We start from the raw sequence: 17,341 nt of genomic DNA, 5'->3' as shown, positions 1-17,341 counted from the left end.
CTATATACATTATGTGAAGGTGTGAATTTTTTATGATTATTTACAGATGGCAACAAGAGGCGACACAGAATTCGCAAGGTCATCTTAGTTGAGAAGAAACGCTTGGCGGCGGCTGCTGCTGATGACTACAACAAGCTCGCTGAACCAACAAAGCAAATCGTATCCAGTGATGCCCTCATGCAGACCGACATTTGGCCCTGGCAGAGCACAAGTGAACGTAAGCTCTTGATTTCTAAATATCCTTTTTAAACAAACTCCCAGTATCTGAGCAGTAGTTGAATGTTTTGTTCTTGAATCATAATATGCTACTATGTTTTCCCATCTGATATTGTTAAACCGTAGCTGCTGCTGACCTCCGGACAAAGAGAAAGGTCTTTGAGAAGGTGATGGCTGTGAGGCGCCTGAGAGAGGAGGAGATGATCCTTTGCAGGGAGATGCGGCATCACTGGAAAGTGTTGCGAATGTGATCTGTGGTGTTGGGGACAATCTCCTCAGACTGTAAGCACATCTTTTATTTATTAATTTTTTGATGAATCGATTGAAAATAAGAGCAGATGCTAAAGTCTTACTAGATCTTTTACCTATATCTAGATTGCTAGCTAACACTGCCTTCTCCCTTTAAAAAAAAAGTTTAATGACAGGATCCTAATTCCTTGTGTTTATGAGGTGAGGGTTTTTTTGTTTGTTTGTTTTTTGCTTTACTCATATTTATTTGTTTTGTTCTTTTTACAGCCTCCTTTGTTGGCATGTCGGAGGATGCACAGAAGGGACTCTGTAGCCTGGTTTTAAAAAAAGAAAGAAAGAAGTGAACTGAAAGCTGAAATGCTCAAAGTAAAGGACGTGTACAAGAGAATCCTCAGCCACCAACCACTCCTGGAAATGGACTCGGAGGAGGAGGAAGACATTCCAGACGATGCCACTGAGAGTGATTTGAGCACTTCTGATGAAGACTGATTGTGTCATCATTGATGTTATGTTTGGTAAAATAAAAAGTTAATCACATCTCTGTTTAATGTGATTTTTCAACAGACATTTTACATTTTGAGAAGAAAAATGGAATTTCCTTGGTGCAGTTGTTTACCCTGAATCATTCTTTCCCATCTAATTTAATGACTAGTGTACATGTTCAGATATGATAACACAATTTAATTTATGGGATGCTTTCTGGGCTGCTCAAATTATCACAAAATTTAAAAGCACCAGGCAGCACACTCACAAGTGCATTTTTTTGTTCAGTGTTTTGTCGAAGAAATCAACAAGTACAATTGAGATGTTTGCTGTAGTGGTGTTTGTTAAGAAGCATGCCAGCACACTGGTGAACTGACTGTCCCAGAATGCACCCGAGCCAGTGACTCGCCCCAGAGCAAATGAAATTGCTTATCTAGAAAGACAACCGTCATCAAAGAAGTAAAAGAGTAGGAAACGAATGGTAAGGGAAGGTACTGTGGGGTAGGAAAGAAAGGCCAGAGCTGTGCAAAGTGACCTCCAGCAGGCCACAAATGTGCACGTCTGCTCAAACGGTCAGAAACTGACTCCATGAGGGTGTTATGAGGGCCCGACGTCCACAGGTGGGGGTTGTGCTTACAGCCCAACACTATGCCGGATGTTTGGCATTTGCCAGAGAACACAAAGATTGGCAACTTTGCTCCTCATGGATGAAGGCAGGTTCACACTGAGCACTTGTGACAGAGTCTGGAGACGCCGTGGAGAACCTTCTGCTGCCTGCAACATCCTCCAGCATGAGTTTGGCAGTGGGTCAGTTTTGGTGTGGGGTGGCATTTCTTTGGGGAGCTGCACAGCCCTCCATGTGTTCGGCAGAGGTAGCCTGACTGCCATTAGGTACTGAGATGAGATCCTCAGACCCCTTGTGAGACCATATGCTGGTGCGGTTGGCCCCGGTTTCCTCCTAATGCACGACAATCCTAGACCTCATGTGGCTGGAGTGTGTCAGCAGTTCCTGCAAGACGAAGGCATTGATGCTGTGGACTGGCCCGCCCATTCCCCAGACCTGAATCCAATTGAGGACATCTGGGACATCATGTCTCGCTCCATCCACCAACTGCACCACAAAATGTCCAGGAGTGGGCAGATGCTTTAGTCCTGGAGTCTGGGAGGAGATCCATCAGGAGAGCATCTGCCACTTCATCAGGAGCATGCCCAGGTGTTGTAGGGAGGTCATACAGGCATATGGAGGCCACACAGACTAGTGAGCCCCATTTTGACATGTTTTAAGGACACTACATAAAACCAGATTAATGATTCTGTATTGCACTGATCAAGGAACCAACCCAATAGGAGCTAAAGGAATCCTCTTGACATTACTTCACTCAGTAAGTTTATGTTATGTTTAATGTGCATTTTCTTCATCAGTTTAGAACATAACATGTTAGCGCTCCCTGGTCCTTTTTGGAGACAGATCCTGAGACAGCAGGCAACTATGGAGAACTCGTGTCAGCTGTGGTAATTAAGGAATACTTTGATTTAATATTGAATTCATGACAACTATCCTCAGGCACATATTCCTGGATATATATAATGACATAAGTAAACTCCCATTTTAGAAACATTGCCTTCTTTGATCTGACTTATTGCCTCAGACTTTGGCCCCGTGTCCCCAAAACGACAGAAAATCCATGACACAGAGTAAGAGGCCTTTATCATGTTATAAGTGAGAGAGTTTGGTGTAACAGTGGTTGAACATGGCAAATCAATCCACAACATTTTGCCAGATAGCTTCATCCCAAAAAAGATAAACATTCTTCAAAAACAAAAGTTTGTGAATATTTCCAGTATTGCCAGGCCTAAACCAACCTGTTAAACTTATCAAATTATTGTCATAGATACGAACCTATTGATTGAAACAGAATCATTGAATCATCATCCAAGATCACTGTTACTGTTCAGATTATTTTATCTCTTATTTTCCTCTAGAATGTTTTGAAAATCAGCATTTGATCACCAGACTTTTTAAAAGTTTATTTTGATCCTATTGTTTACGTGTGTAATTGCATTTGTATTGAAATTATGACAGGAAAACCCTCAATCAAATTGTATCTTTGATATCTAATAATAATATTAACAATAATGTTACATATGTAATATGTACACAATAATAATGTGCAAACAAACAAGAAAAATAACAAAAAATGTCAATTTTTTTCTAATACCCTGTGTATATATATATATAAAAACCACATATGACCACAACTCCAAATGTGCAATTGTCACTGCATCTAAACATGACATATTACAAAAAGGTAGAAACATAATATGCAATATGTTCTGAAGCTGGTACTGGTGCAGTTAACTTTGCTTTAGGCTCCCATACACAGTAGGTGTTACTTACTATACGTGCAGTGCAGTATTACTTTAACTTGTAATATGTTATAATAAGCAAGTCACTTCTATATTTATGAGGATGTAGACAATAATGTTGGCTGATATGTAAAACTATGAGATATCGAGTGCAGGGAAGATATTGATCGATCAGATTCATGAATGTGTTAGGTACTTAAGCCACAATTAGAGAGTGAAACAGAGACTGACACTGGTTGAAATGTACAGTAAATATTTTATTTTGAACTTTTATGCTGAACTACAAACTGTGAACTGTGCGATCTCTGCGACCTGTGGTGCCTGGTTTACTGTGTGTAAAACTGCGCAGGTTCCCATGTGTCATCCCACACTTTGCCACTGTCAGGAGAAAAACATAACAAAAAACAACGACAAGCACACACAAAATAGGATAATTTAGGTTGTGACATATGACAATTTTTTAGGATGAAATATCTTCTATATTCATGTCATGCTTTATACACCTTCATTGTAATATAAATCAAGTCAGAGAGTAATAATATATGTAGTAGATGTCAAGCAGGACCACAGCAGCAGCCACGATCCATCGGAACCTGCTGGATGAGAGAGCACAGAAACTCCAGGGAAGAAGTCTAGTTAGTAACATGCATGAACTGCATTACTGAGACATGTATGTTTACAGATGGTGAGGGAGAGGGGGAGAGTTTTCAGTAAAAGGAGACGTGACTGCATCTTCAACCAATACTGAGCCTGCATAACCCTGAAAGAGACAGACAGAGAGGGGGGGGGACACTAACCCCCAGCAGTCTGGTCCTATTACAGCATAACTAAGGGCTGAGCTGAACCAGCCCTAACTATAAGCTCTATAAAGAAGTAAAGTCTTATGCCTACTCTTAAAAGTGTTGACCATGTCCACCTCCAAAACTCATAATGGACTTTGGAGGTGGACAGCTATCAAGCTCCTCACAGAAGAGGAGCTCGATAGCTAAAAGCTCCCAATTTACTTTAGTCCAAATACATGAATTCAAATTGGGGTGATAACTATTTATCAACAATATGAATGTCTGTTCCCGTCCAACAAAGTTGTTACTACATACCATGTTGAGCAGGGTTTCCACTTGACTTTAACTTCTTCTTTTTCCTAAAAAACATGATAAACAAACAATTAATTAAGAAAGACATGCAAGTTGCATACAAAAAGGAGCTTATAAACATTTGTGTACTATTGAATGGCTCAATATATTATACAATTAGTTTACAAAAACATAAGAACCACTACAATGCTTGTACTGCCAGCATCGAGTGCATGTCAGCAAAGCAACACTGCTTACATTGTGGCTCACAAGCAAAACTAACTGAAGCAGATGTTACTGAATGGGAAGGAGCACCTCCACATCAATCACTCCTTCTGAGCATGATGTCAGGAGGACTTTAAAGAACGTAAACATCAGGAAGGCAGCACGACCAGGTCGTATCAGGTGGTATGTTCTTATTTAATGTCCTATTTGGAGCGAAATACAGACTCAGTGGCTGAATTAGTGTAGATTCATCAAATACAAAAGCTTATAGATAGTCAGTCAGGCACAGTTCAAATCCGGGAAGTCCAAAGACGCAAACAAATCTGCACAACAGCAGGCTAAATTACTTACATTTACAACTCTCCTGTCTACTATCTCTTCATATATTCATATGTTTCGTACATTTACAGTACCATAACATCTAACCTTTCCTTGTCCTTTTGTTTTGTTTGGGACATCCGAGGTGTACACCGTAGAAATTGAGGGAGATGCAGGATGTGGAGATTGAGAGGAGGATGCAGGAGGAAGCAGAGACGAAGAGGAGGATGCAGGAGGAAGCAGAGATGGAGAGGACAGAGAGGAAGATGCAGGAGGAAGCAGAGATGAAGAGGAGGATGCAGGAGGAAGCAGAGATGGAGAGGAAGATGCAGGAGGAAGCAGAGATGGAGAGGAGGATGCAGGAGGAAGCAGAGACGGAGAGGAGGAAGCAGAGACGAAGAGAAGGATGCAGGAGGAAGCAGAGACGGAGAGGAGGATGCAGGAGGAAGCAGAGACGGAGAGGAGGATGCAGGAGAAAGCAGAGATGGAGAGGAGGATGCAGGAGAAAGCAGAGATGAAGAGGAGGATGCAGGAGGAAGCAGAGATGGAGAGGAGGATGCAGGAGAAAGCAGAGATGAAGAGGAGGATGCAGGAGGAAGCAGAGATGAAGAGGAGGATGCAGGAGAAAGCAGAGATGAAGAGAAGGATGCAGGAGGAAGCAGAGACGAAGAGGAGGATGCAGGAGGAAGCAGAGATGAAGAGGAGGATGCAGGAGGCTGAGAGAGGGAAGAGGAGGATGCAGGAGAAAGCAGAGACGGAGAGGAGGATGCAGGAGGAAGCAGAGATGAAGAGGAGGATGCAGGAGAAAGCAGAGATGAAGAGGAGGATGCAGGAGGAAGCAGAGATGAAGAGGAGGATGCAGGAGGAAGCAGAGATGAAGAGGAGGATGCAGGAGGAAGCAGAGATGGAGAGGACAGAGAAGAAGCTGCAGGAGGAAGCAGAGATGAAGAGGAGGATGCAGGAGGAAGCAGAGATGGAGAGGAAGATGCAGGAGGAAGCAGAGATGGAGAGGAGGATGCAGGAGGAAGCAGAGACGGAGAGGAGGAAGCAGAGACGAAGAGAAGGATGCAGGAGGAAGCAGAGACGGAGAGGAGGATGCAGGAGGAAGCAGAGACGAAGAGGAGGATGCAGGAGAAAGCAGAGATGGAGAGGAGGATGCAGGAGAAAGCAGAGATGAAGAGGAGGATGCAGGAGAAAGCAGAGATGAAGAGGAGGATGCAGGAGGAAGCAGAGATGAAGAGGAGGATGCAGGAGGAAGCAGAGACAGAGAGGAGGATGCAGGAGGAAGCAGAGATGAAGAGGAGGATGCAGGAGGCTGAGAGAGGGAAGAGGAGGATGCAGGAGAAAGCAGAGACGGAGAGGAGGATGCAGGAGGAAGCAGAGATGAAGAGGAGGATGCAGGAGAAAGCAGAGATGAAGTGGAGGATGCAGGAGGAAGCAGAGATGAAGAGGAGGATGCAGGAGGAAGCAGAGATGAAGAGGAGGATGCAGGAGGAAGCAGAGATGGAGAGGAGGATACAGGAGAAAGCAGAGATGAAGAGGAGGATGCAGGAGGAAGCAGAGACGGAGAGGAGGATGCAGGAGGAAGCAGAGATGAAGAGGAGGATGCAGGAGGCTGACAGAGGGAAGATGTTGGTACAGGCTCTAAATGAAGAATAAATTCCTCGTTTAGAGCCTCTGGGTCTGGGACTGGTCCAGCATCGACACTGTCAGCAGAGGATGATCCAGCTGCTGGTGTAGAACTTTTAGCAGGAGGTGAAGCTTGTAATTCTGCAAAATTTTAAATATTAAATATTCATTAAAATGGGTTGAAAAAATGTACAGTACACATAAACACATAAGTAGTGATTTGCATGTTTTCAGTTAAGTTTTTACTAAAGTTACAACTTGTGAATATTGGCATCAAATATGTCATCTCACACACTCACTGACTCAAATCATTCAGTACAAGTGCCCTCTAGGGTAGTGTGACATCTGTAGTGCTTTTCTACATTGTACATTAATAAATTAATGAGTGTGACTATAAATCCAGATAGCTAATGACTTTTTTCCTCTGATGACACTACTTTCCTGACTTTGTAGTGCATAACATTTGACACTTCAAGCTAGTACTGTGACTTAGGAGTTTTGTACAATGGTGATGCTAACTACCTCAGGGAGGTAATCAGGTAACCTCTTAAGAAGTATATAAGTTATTTAAGAATCTTGGTGTTCATATTGGTAACATTATAACATTTGTTATACTAGAAAGTCTCGAAGAGAATTATCAGGTCTGGTTTTCGTGAAGATTTTTAAAATTACATTTGTATATACATGAGTGTGAAAGACCATACTATACACACACACACATACAAAATTGTTCAGGTGGGTAACACCAGAGGTTCAGTATGGCTAGCTTTGGTGATGTGAACGCCACATGGGGAGGTAATAAGGCATATATAACACTATTTTATGTTAGCAACAGGACATGTAGGGCAGCTGTCACCTCACAGCAAGAAGGTTACTGGTCTGAACCTTGGCTGAATAATAGAATAGAATAGAACAGAACAGAATAGAGTAGAGTAGAATAGAATAGAATAGCTGGTGACTGTTAACTATCCTCATCCTCACCATCTTGTTTGTCTCTGTGTACCCCGTGGTGATCTGCCTTCTTATCTAGGGTGTACCATGAGTATCACCCAAAGACAGCTAGGATAGGCTACCTGATAAGGACACCTGGTTACAGATAATGGACAAAGCATAGTGTGATGATGTTATTCTGATGTGAATAACGTTTTTATTTATGCTCTTTTATAAATTAATATTTTATGTGTATATACATGTCTTGTTAGTTTCTTACTTCATGATATACAAGAAAACATTGACAACTGTGATCAATAAAGAATTGTCTAGCAGACCAACCACTTATTAGATCAGAACTTTTAAACTTACTGACAACTGGGCTGAATTAACCATCCTGCTTGCATTTCTGTTGTTTTTAACAGAGGCAGCCCAGTTACTGTTTTTAAACTGTTCTTGTTTTTTTTCAATCACTCCTTTACGTTCAGGCTGCCCAGGCATCCACTGCATGTCTTCCTGTTGCAGGTGTTTGGAGCCTGACAGGAAGGGCATGGTTTGGTTTTTGGCTTTGTCATTTCTGCAAATGAAAATGGAACATGTAGGGATCATTTCAGGTCTGTTTTGGTTAAATGATTACAAAAATAATTTATGACCAAAGAAATAACTTATATTACGAGGCAGTATTACACCATATTTAGAAAAAAAATCAATTACGAGATTAAAGTCATTAATATTGAGTTAATTACGTCAATAGGGTTAAAAAAAAACTGAATTGATTACAGAAAAGATACATTGCTAAAATAGAGCAGTACTAACATTAGCTGGGTGGCCAAGCAAGTGTCTTACACATGAGAATACATCACCAAAAATAAAATTAAATAAACTTTTGCAGAAGTAGTTCTCTTGGTACACAGACTGCTCTGTGAAAACATTTCAAGTTTAATATCAGTTTAACATGCAAATTACCCACAGTTTATCACAACTTACTTAGCTAGGATCTGCCTCGTGTCGAGTCGAAAAATTCGCTGCAGGACCGTGAGTTGAAAGATACATTTACTACGACTCCCAAGATGCATTGCAGTAAGAACCATCCAATCGCCTTGCTTAAGATCTGTTGACATGTCGCTAAAGGCGCGCTGTAGATAAATATTGCAATTTGTAAAAAAATTAAATAAAAAAATAACATTTGCAATTTGTAATTACATAATTAAACACTGGGCCAGTTTATTTTCGTATTATCGCTGGTTATTATTTTAGAGTAAATAAAGGAATAACGGGTAGCACCAAGCTGTTGTTATCTTCATTTCCATAGCAACGGCGGTTGAGGATTATGGGTAGTGTGCAGTTACGGGATTAGTGACAGTGCGCCGTCTGCATTAATTGGTCTGATTGGTTGGAGCCGAGCGCATCCAAAACTATGGAGCCCCGCAGGGGACATGGGAGAAAAAAAAATTAAGACGGACTTTTGCGAGATCTCGCAAAAGCTCCGTATAAATAGAATTACAAGAGCATATGTATATTAAAAAAAATAACAGTCATTATTGAAGTATCTGTTTATGGTTCAAAGAGTGGCAACCTGAGAAGAATTAGAAGGGGCACACTTGTGGAATGATGATGAATTAAAACTTAAATTAATATTTGTTTGTCTGTTTCAGAGCAAAGATAGGATTATCACTGTCTGCGAATCAGTCTATCTTATCTTCTAAAATTATTATCTTCATTTGTGTTTGTTTTGGCGAAATTTGATTATAAAGTGCCTACATATTTTTGTTCATTTTTGTGGACAATTTCTGCAAGTTAACAGTAGGTGGCACTAATGCGTCGCCTGGCTGCAATAAGACCACAGAAGCAGCAGTACAGCGGCGGTGGACTCGGGAGTTGGTTTCATCACATTACGTTCAGAGAAGATACTTTATCTAAATAAGCGACGCTACGCATTGCAATGGTTACACTGACAGTCTCTTTTGTCTTGGTAGACACGCCGGAGTTGCAATGAAGGTATTTTTTTCTTTACATAACCTTTGTTCCAATTATCTGTCTGATTAGATTTTCGCTAGCACCAAACGGCTAACGCAAGCTTCAGGTCGCTGACGTTTCTGGGCTTGTGCTGGCTAAATACTCAAAACGGCCGGACAAACAGCCACTCTGGCACCTGTCACTCAACACTGATTTGACGTTAAGATTATTTAGTTACATTAGGTTTCCAGGTGAATATTGGTCTAGCTTTTTTTCTGCTTTTTTGTGACATTAGGTACCTTAAGTGCTTTTACTGTTGACATTTACTTTATCTATTCACATCTTGTGCTTTATGAACAGCTCGTACAAACCCCTTCTAGTAGTTTCATGTATTATAATCATGTATAATATGCACATATATGTGACCTTGTGGTGCTTGTGGTAACCGTGTATAAATTATACTGATGGGCCTTTGTGGCTGACATATTGTCAGTAAGAACAAGATGTTCTTCAGGATTCAACGTGAAGACACTAAATACTGAAGTAAAGGTGTTTTGTAAATGTCAGGCAGGGGCCTCTTCCATGTGGGCTTCATGCTGTGGTCTGCTGAATGAAGTCATGGGTACTGGGGCCGTCAGAGGCCAGCAGCCAGGGTTCGGGGCCGGTGCTGGACCCTTCAGATTTGCCCCCAGTGCGGGATATTCCACGTACCCGCCCACCAGCTCAGGGAGTCCCAGTCTTGTATGCAAGGCCTGTGGTCAGGCCTTCTCAGTCTTCAGGAGGAAGGTAGGTGCCTGGGTGTTCTGTCTAATACAAACATATTACCTGGTCTGATAAGGAGGAAACATATTAAATGAATTATTTAGACAGAAGTACTGTGGGCATGGAGAGTGTGCGTGCTTAGCTCATTTTCTCATGTGCATTTTTAATGGGTGTTCTTTTTTTTTTTTTTTTTGAAGAAAAAAGCATGTAATTATAAAGGTTTAAACGAATTCAAATAGTTAAAAAGAGGCTAACTGGTTTTCTAGAGTGCTGACATGATGAATATTTATTTGTCCTGGGACAAAAAGGCACAAGTTGGGAGGCAGATGGACCAACATGCTAGTGCTCTAATATCTTCATGCTCAGGCTCTCACTCTGTCTGAACCCTCTGCACACCACCATGCCGGTCTAATCCCATATCTTGCATTTATTACTCTTTGATGTTTGTCACATGAAAGAAAGCACCTCCTGTCTCTGTCTGCATGGGAAGAGCAGATGTGAGTGATAGAAATGCAATAAAGCTCTGGTGGCATTCAGTGATTTATTAAATGGTTTTGGTATTTTTCCTGTTTTGACTGTAATAGCAATATTTATTATAAAATATATGTGCATATAAGGAGGAGAATGAGACGGGTTACATTTTTGTCTGTGACGTCTTCCTGCGATGAGATACCTTGCAGTAGCACATGGCGGAAGGTGTGCATAAATCACTAATTCCCTCATTTCCATCACCTTGTTTATCTTCCTCAGTATATTTGCTGCGACTGCAAGAAGAGCTTCTGCTCTCTGTGCTCCGTGCTTCAGGAGAATTTACGCATTTGTGCCACGTGTCATTTGCTGAAGGCGACGGCCTTTCAGCGGCCGCGGCTCATGCGTCTCAGAGTGAAGGACCTGCGTCAGTACTTGCTGCTGCGTAACATCCCCACCGACACCTGCAGGGAGAAGGAAGATCTGGTGGACTTGGTTCTCTGTCATCAAGGAATCGAGGAAGAGGAGGACCCCGACATGACCAGCCTTCAGTCGCGTTCCCTGTACACTCCAACCCCTTCTACCACACAGTCTGCCTCCGAGCTGTCTGCGTTCGCTGCCTCTCAGGAGGAAGCGCTCAGCAGGAGCGATAGCTCTGACACCAACCAGGTCAGAACCAGGTTAAACACATGTATGCAAATAACATACTCTCCAGACCTCTACAGATATTTATGTAGTAATACTTTTCTGTTGGTGCAACGCATACATTTCTAAGAAATTCACGTGAGTGTTTTCCAGAAAATGAGTCGGTTAGAGTTCACTGCTCATCCTTTCAGCTAAATTTGCACACCAACTAAATAAAAACAAATCAGGACTCTAGAAAGCAATAAAAGAAAGCAAATAAGCTAGAAGAGAGCCCAACCTCAAGCAGCCAGGAGCCACTATAAATACTTGTACCAGGCCTGATTATAGAGCAGTAAGCTTGTCTTTGAATGGAACGTACCAGGCATTGTTGTTTCCAGTGTATCAATGGGCTGGCTGAGGTCTGTCTAATCCTAATCTTCTGTTGGCGGCATGCTTCTTGTGTGCAGTGCATACGATGTTTGTTGTTGCCTTTCAGGATTTGGGAGACGGTACATCAGTGTCTCTTCTCAACTTGGATCCCAGTGAAGACACTCCTGAGGTCTTTCTATTTATTTTCCTTTTAATAAAAGTGAATTCATGCATTATTGCTGATAAAACTGTGGTGCAAGTATTAGAGAGCAGTGTGATGAATGCTTAGATGCTTTTGGGTGACTTGGGTTGAAAATCAATGAAAAGAATTTTATTCATCTAAGATCCCAGAAACAGTTCTGCTTACTTGGAGATATGAAAACTCAGTTATGCGTTCATGTTTGCAGACAGTTTAAAAAACAAACAAACAAATAAATTATAATGATTAACAAGAAGCAGAATATGATGAAAAAAGAGTATTGTGTGCATAATATTTCATTTAGTGGTGTTTCCTGTCCTGTAGGTTAGTCCTCAGACTCGACGTTGGGCCAGAGCATCCCTCTCAGACATCTCCAGTTTACGGGATATTGAGGGCCTGTCTGTCAGGCAGCTGAAAGAGATACTGGCCAGGAATTTTGTCAACTATTCAGGGTGCTGTGAGAAGTGGGAGCTGGTGGAGCGTGTCAGCAGACTTTACAGGGAGACTGAAGAGAACAGGAAATCATGTGGGTATTAACTTTCTTACTGTGTTTAAATCCTGTGGGGGGAGGGGGGGCTGTCAGCTCTAAAGCAGTCCTGTTTTTTTTATTTCCTATAGAAATCATCTATAGTATATGAAATGTTTGTAATAGTTAAGATCTTTTGCACATAAACGTGGTCTTATCTTCATCTAAATAACAATCACAGACAAATGTGACTAAACTAATAAAACACAAACACTCATTTTGTCGCATCTTTATTAAAGACTCTGAATAGATACTCACAGTCCAGGCTGGAAGAGTTTATTAACCTCTGTGCTAATTACTTCTCTAAAAAGTCCAGTGTTCAGGTAATAGAGGATAGAGGTTACCTTTCAGGTTAGTAACCAGTCCTTGCATGTCTTTATTAAGTCTGCTGTTCTCAAGAACAAAAAGCGACTGGTGTGGTGCGAAGCATTAAGCAGCCTGCTCAGTCTCTCAGAAGGCTGAAATCTTTGGTCATGTGTAAATTTTGAGAAAAATCACTGAACAATAGGATACGATTAACGTAAACTACTACAGATCTTCTGGATATCCTAAAAGTTGTTTGGAGTGAAGAAAAGTCCTTCACACCTATCTGTGAAGCGCGGTCAGTGCACAGTGTAAAAGGTGGGCGTAGCTACCGTGATGTCATCTGTTTGTTTCTGATGTTGTGTTTTGAAGTCTTGAGATTTGTATTTTCATCCTTGCCATCTTTTTTTTTTTTTTTTCATTTGAAAAAGAAATAAATACAAACTGATTTGATGAGGGTGGCTAGGCTAACAGTGAAAGTGCTTACTTATTAGCTAACAACTTGTCAATCACAAGCCGGCAGCACGACATCCATAATCCTGTTTTTTGGAATGTAGTATAACCAAGATTTACAAACTAAAGCTAATTTCTTATTCGGTATAATCCAAAATAAGTCACTGAGGCCCTGTCCTACAGACATCTAGAGGACCAGAAGTCTTTTTTTACAGCCATTGCTGTGAATAGGAGAAAATCAGAAGTCCTGACCTTAATTTAACTGAGATGACCTAAAGAAGAATCAAGATATTTTAGAATTACTGATGAACTGAAACCATTATGTAGGCGGCTTGAATCGAAATTCCTCCTGACAGTTGTGCAAGTCTCGAGCAGCTATAGGAAATGTTTAAAAAAGCTGTGGTTGCTTACAAAAACAGACTGTACCATTTAATAAACTGTAGAGTTAACCTTCTCCAGCCTGTACTGTGAGCCAGTAATAAAGATAATAAAGACAGTAGAAGTAGAGCTGTGTTTATAATTAATATCAGACCGCATTTTATCAGCAAGTTAAACATAGAAATCCAGCTAACTTCAAAGAGTTTACAAACCTTTTCAACTGCATCATGTTGTGTGGTCGAATGAAGTGTGTCAGTACATTTCATTTATTTCTCTTGCAGTGGAAAATGTGAGCAGCACTGTAACCACAGGTAAGTTTTCACCCAACTTCTGTGTGCAGTGTCCTAGATGTCATTGTTGGAACTACATCCTGTTTTTAACCACTGAAACTAAATATCTCTGCTTCCTCTGACAATATTATTTACTGCGAGTGCTATTGATAACTCACACAGGTAGGGTCATTTGAACGAGTTTTTCGTTTAGACTCCTGTTGATATGTCTCGCGCTTGCTTTACTCCTCCCTCATAAAGTGATGACCTTCCCCCCTCCCATCTGCAATGGTGCCATTGGAGGTAAGGCTTATACCTTGTGGTCACATGTTCCATCTATGAACCCATCTGCACCGCACCAGTGTTCGTTGTGAACCTGTTCTCATTTTCCATTCGACCCATTTCTTTGAAACATTTCCATACGTGGTTCTTCCTGTGAGGGGATATTGATGTTGCATTGAGGATGAAAGTTGAATGTTCATTTATCCCACTTAAGAAAATTGAAGATTGATTTTCATGGTGGATCAATCTCCTTCATCTATTCGTGTGTGTGTGTGTGTGTGTGTGTGTGGAATATGTGAAGTAATTATATTGAAAACTGGAGTATGTCAGCCCTGTGTGTTCACTCTGAGCTTGCTTCTAGAGATCAAAATTGTGTGGTTGACATAGTAACATCTTGACACTTAGAAACTGCAGGGGTTGTTATTTTGCAGGCGATTGTGGGCATGACCTACCTCGATCAGACAAGGGTGCTTTGTGAAGCTTTGAGTATTCCAGTGCTCTCTTACCCTTTACTCATTGTGTGGTTATATCACTCTCTTTTCTCGCAGATGGGGAGAACTGTCCACTGACGATTCACGACGACAACCTCTGCAGGATCTGCATGGACGCTACGATCGACTGCGTCCTCCTGGAGTGTGGACACATGGTCACTTGCACCAAGTGCGGCAAGAGGATGAATGAATGCCCGATCTGCAGGCAGTACGTCGTGAGAGCTGTGCACGTCTTCAAATCCTAATGCACCTCTGCAGCACCACTGCACCTGCTTCAGACTGAGACTGTACCTTAACCTCAACAATGCAGCTCGTAACCTTCAAATCCCCAAAAGACTCAGTCTGTGGATGTTTGTATTCCCTGAGGTCTCACTTTATTTGCACAGTGAAATCTAAGAAATGTCTTTCTGAAGAATTTTGACTATTCGCTTTCACGAGTGGGCAGAGCGTAGGAACGTACCCTCCAGCAAGTCATTCCTCAAGTTAACATATCTTCCATATCTGTGTTTATTCTCAAATGTCTTAAATGTATTTCTTACAGTTTTTCAAAGCAAAGAATGTGCGGCACGAGCCGCGTGCAGTCTTGTTAAACAACGCTTCACCCTCAGATCTGCCTGTAAACTGTAGCTGGTTCTCTACTCTGCTGGGCATTCCTGAGAGCACCTCACTTAACAACTGCTGCAAGTGACTACATATCTTCATGAGGGCGAGGGCACATGCTGAAGCTCAACATAGGAGAGTGTGAACTAGGTGCCAAATAATGCGTCATGCCCTTATGCTTCTCACCTTTTTTTTTTTTTTCTTTTTTTTTCTCCCCCCTTCCTTCAGCTGTGAGGGTTAGTGTTGGATTGTTGATTCCTCAGCATGTTTGACCAGAAAGCACTTTTCTTCACAACTGTGTTGATCCACTACTCGCAAGCGACCTAATAGTAGCTGAGTTAATGCGTGCTTATCTTTGAGCTGCTTGAGTTCAAAGCCGCTGTGATTTTTCAGATGGAGTTGACATATAATTGTTCTGTTCACTTATTTTGTTACATAGCTACTTGTATGCATTACACATTTTAAATGATCACACAACGTCTGTCGTTACAGCAATAGCTAACCTCCGCTGTCACCTCTTGATTTGTCTCTTTAGTGGAGACAAAGTACGAAAACCGGTGCTAACTCATCCCACCACCTTCCCCAACCACCTTCCGCGGAACTGTTTTTTTTGTTTTGTTTTTATTTGTTGTGTATTGTTGAGAATGGAATGAAGTGTCTTAACGAGTTGAATTTTCTCATGTAGGAGTAATGTATTGAACTAACTATTCAAAGATATAGCTATGAGTTTACTGACACCTGTGATATAGGAAGTAAATAGAAGTTAATGACTTGATGTATATTTGCATATATGGATCCATATGAGATATGTATATATCTATTTTTTTTTTTAATTATTTGATTGAAGTGGCCCAGGGATTGGGTTCAGTTTATATTTAGAGGTTTACATTTTTCCTGTCAGGTGATTTAAAATGTGTTTAATCTGCATTAATTTGCTTGAACCAGAGCATGACACTGCTTTACACCAGATAGGTCATATCCTACTCCTTAGATTGCCCCTACCCCTGAAACAAATTCTCTGCTTTTATTTTCCCACAAAACCCTGCTCTTTCACAAGCTTTTCGCTCTGTACTGTAACCCACAAAGTCAAAATTGCTGCTATTACAGTAAAGATGTCCGCTACAGTCATGCACAGTAGCGGATCAGGTTGCACTTTTTTCCTTTTACAGAGGGTTTAATTGTGTGCTAGGTTTGGTCTTTGTATTTGGGAATGTTGAACTTTTTATTTTGGTAATTAAAATTTCAATTGAAATCTGCATGTGTCTTTTACTGTCCTGGCTAATGATTACTGAGGAAGTGATCATGTCACAGCCTTTTAAGTTCCAAACACAAAATTGTTCAAGACAAGGCCTGGGTGGTGATGAGAGGTTTGTTTTAGAACACACTTCTTACTTCATTCTCTAAAATTGCATGGCGTTAAATTTGTGAAAAAAACAAAAACAAAAATCAATCCAATAATTTCTTACAACTTAAACACAAACAAAAGTTAACTTGATCTAATTTCACTACTTCAAAAAGTGGTAAAAAGAAAATTATTTTAAACCCTCTTGTTGTATTTCTCTGATATTTGGCAAACATGACTTTTTTGCAAGTCATCCACCCATCTGTCATGAGGGGGCTGGATCCTATGCCAGATGTCATAGGGTGAGACGTGGGGTACACACTGGACAGGTTGCCAGTCTTTCACACGACTAACAGTGAGGCAGGCATTCATTCACACTTATGGGTCATTTAGAAGCACCAATGAACCTAACTGCATGTCTTTGGACTGTGGAAGAAAGCTGGAGAAAGACCACGAACAGATGGTGGATTCAAACCCAGGACCACCTTGCTGTGAGGCAACAGTACAAACTACAGGCTTGTGCCAAATGTACAAATTAGGTCAAATCTATTAGCCCTGTGAGAATATGGAAAAAAGAGAAAAGAGCAAAGCCTCGCTTTAATGGTACAAATGAAATTCTTTTAATGCATATTAGCACATCATTTTTGGATTTACAAATATAAACATCACATTCACCTGAGGTGATCAATTACAGCACAACAACCAAAATACAACACCTACTGTAGGGAGTATAGGTTCAAAACTATGCAAATGAGTTATTTGCAAAGGTCAGCGTTAGCAGATTATATAAACCAGAACCAGGTGAAAACAGATGTGTGGGGGATTACTG

At 41.1% G+C, this 17,341-nt stretch overlaps 1 protein-coding gene across 1 annotated transcript; it reads left to right on the top strand.

Annotated features, from left to right (window-relative positions):
• The first annotated feature begins 9,353 nt into the window (after positions 1-9,353).
• rnf34a (ring finger protein 34a) lies at positions 9,354-16,335 on the top strand. The gene is made up of 7 exons (XM_085368020.1): positions 9,354-9,488; positions 10,014-10,232; positions 10,959-11,345; positions 11,797-11,859; positions 12,193-12,394; positions 13,810-13,839; positions 14,628-16,335. The coding sequence occupies exons 1-7, from the start codon at positions 9,483-9,485 to the stop codon at positions 14,813-14,815; spliced, it is 1,095 nt and encodes a 364-aa protein (XP_085224146.1). The 5' UTR covers positions 9,354-9,482; the 3' UTR covers positions 14,816-16,335.
• Positions 16,336-17,341: the final 1,006 nt, after the last annotated feature.

Source organism: Diplotaxodon limnothrissa, linkage group LG12, assembly GCF_057381915.1.
Source record: "Diplotaxodon limnothrissa isolate DT_005_m linkage group LG12, D_limnothrissa_male_GT1.1, whole genome shotgun sequence".
NCBI classification, from domain to species: Eukaryota; Metazoa; Chordata; class Actinopteri; order Cichliformes; family Cichlidae; genus Diplotaxodon; species Diplotaxodon limnothrissa.
The sequence above is the reverse complement of the archived record's forward strand: the minus strand, read 5'-3'. Positions and strand labels throughout refer to the sequence as shown.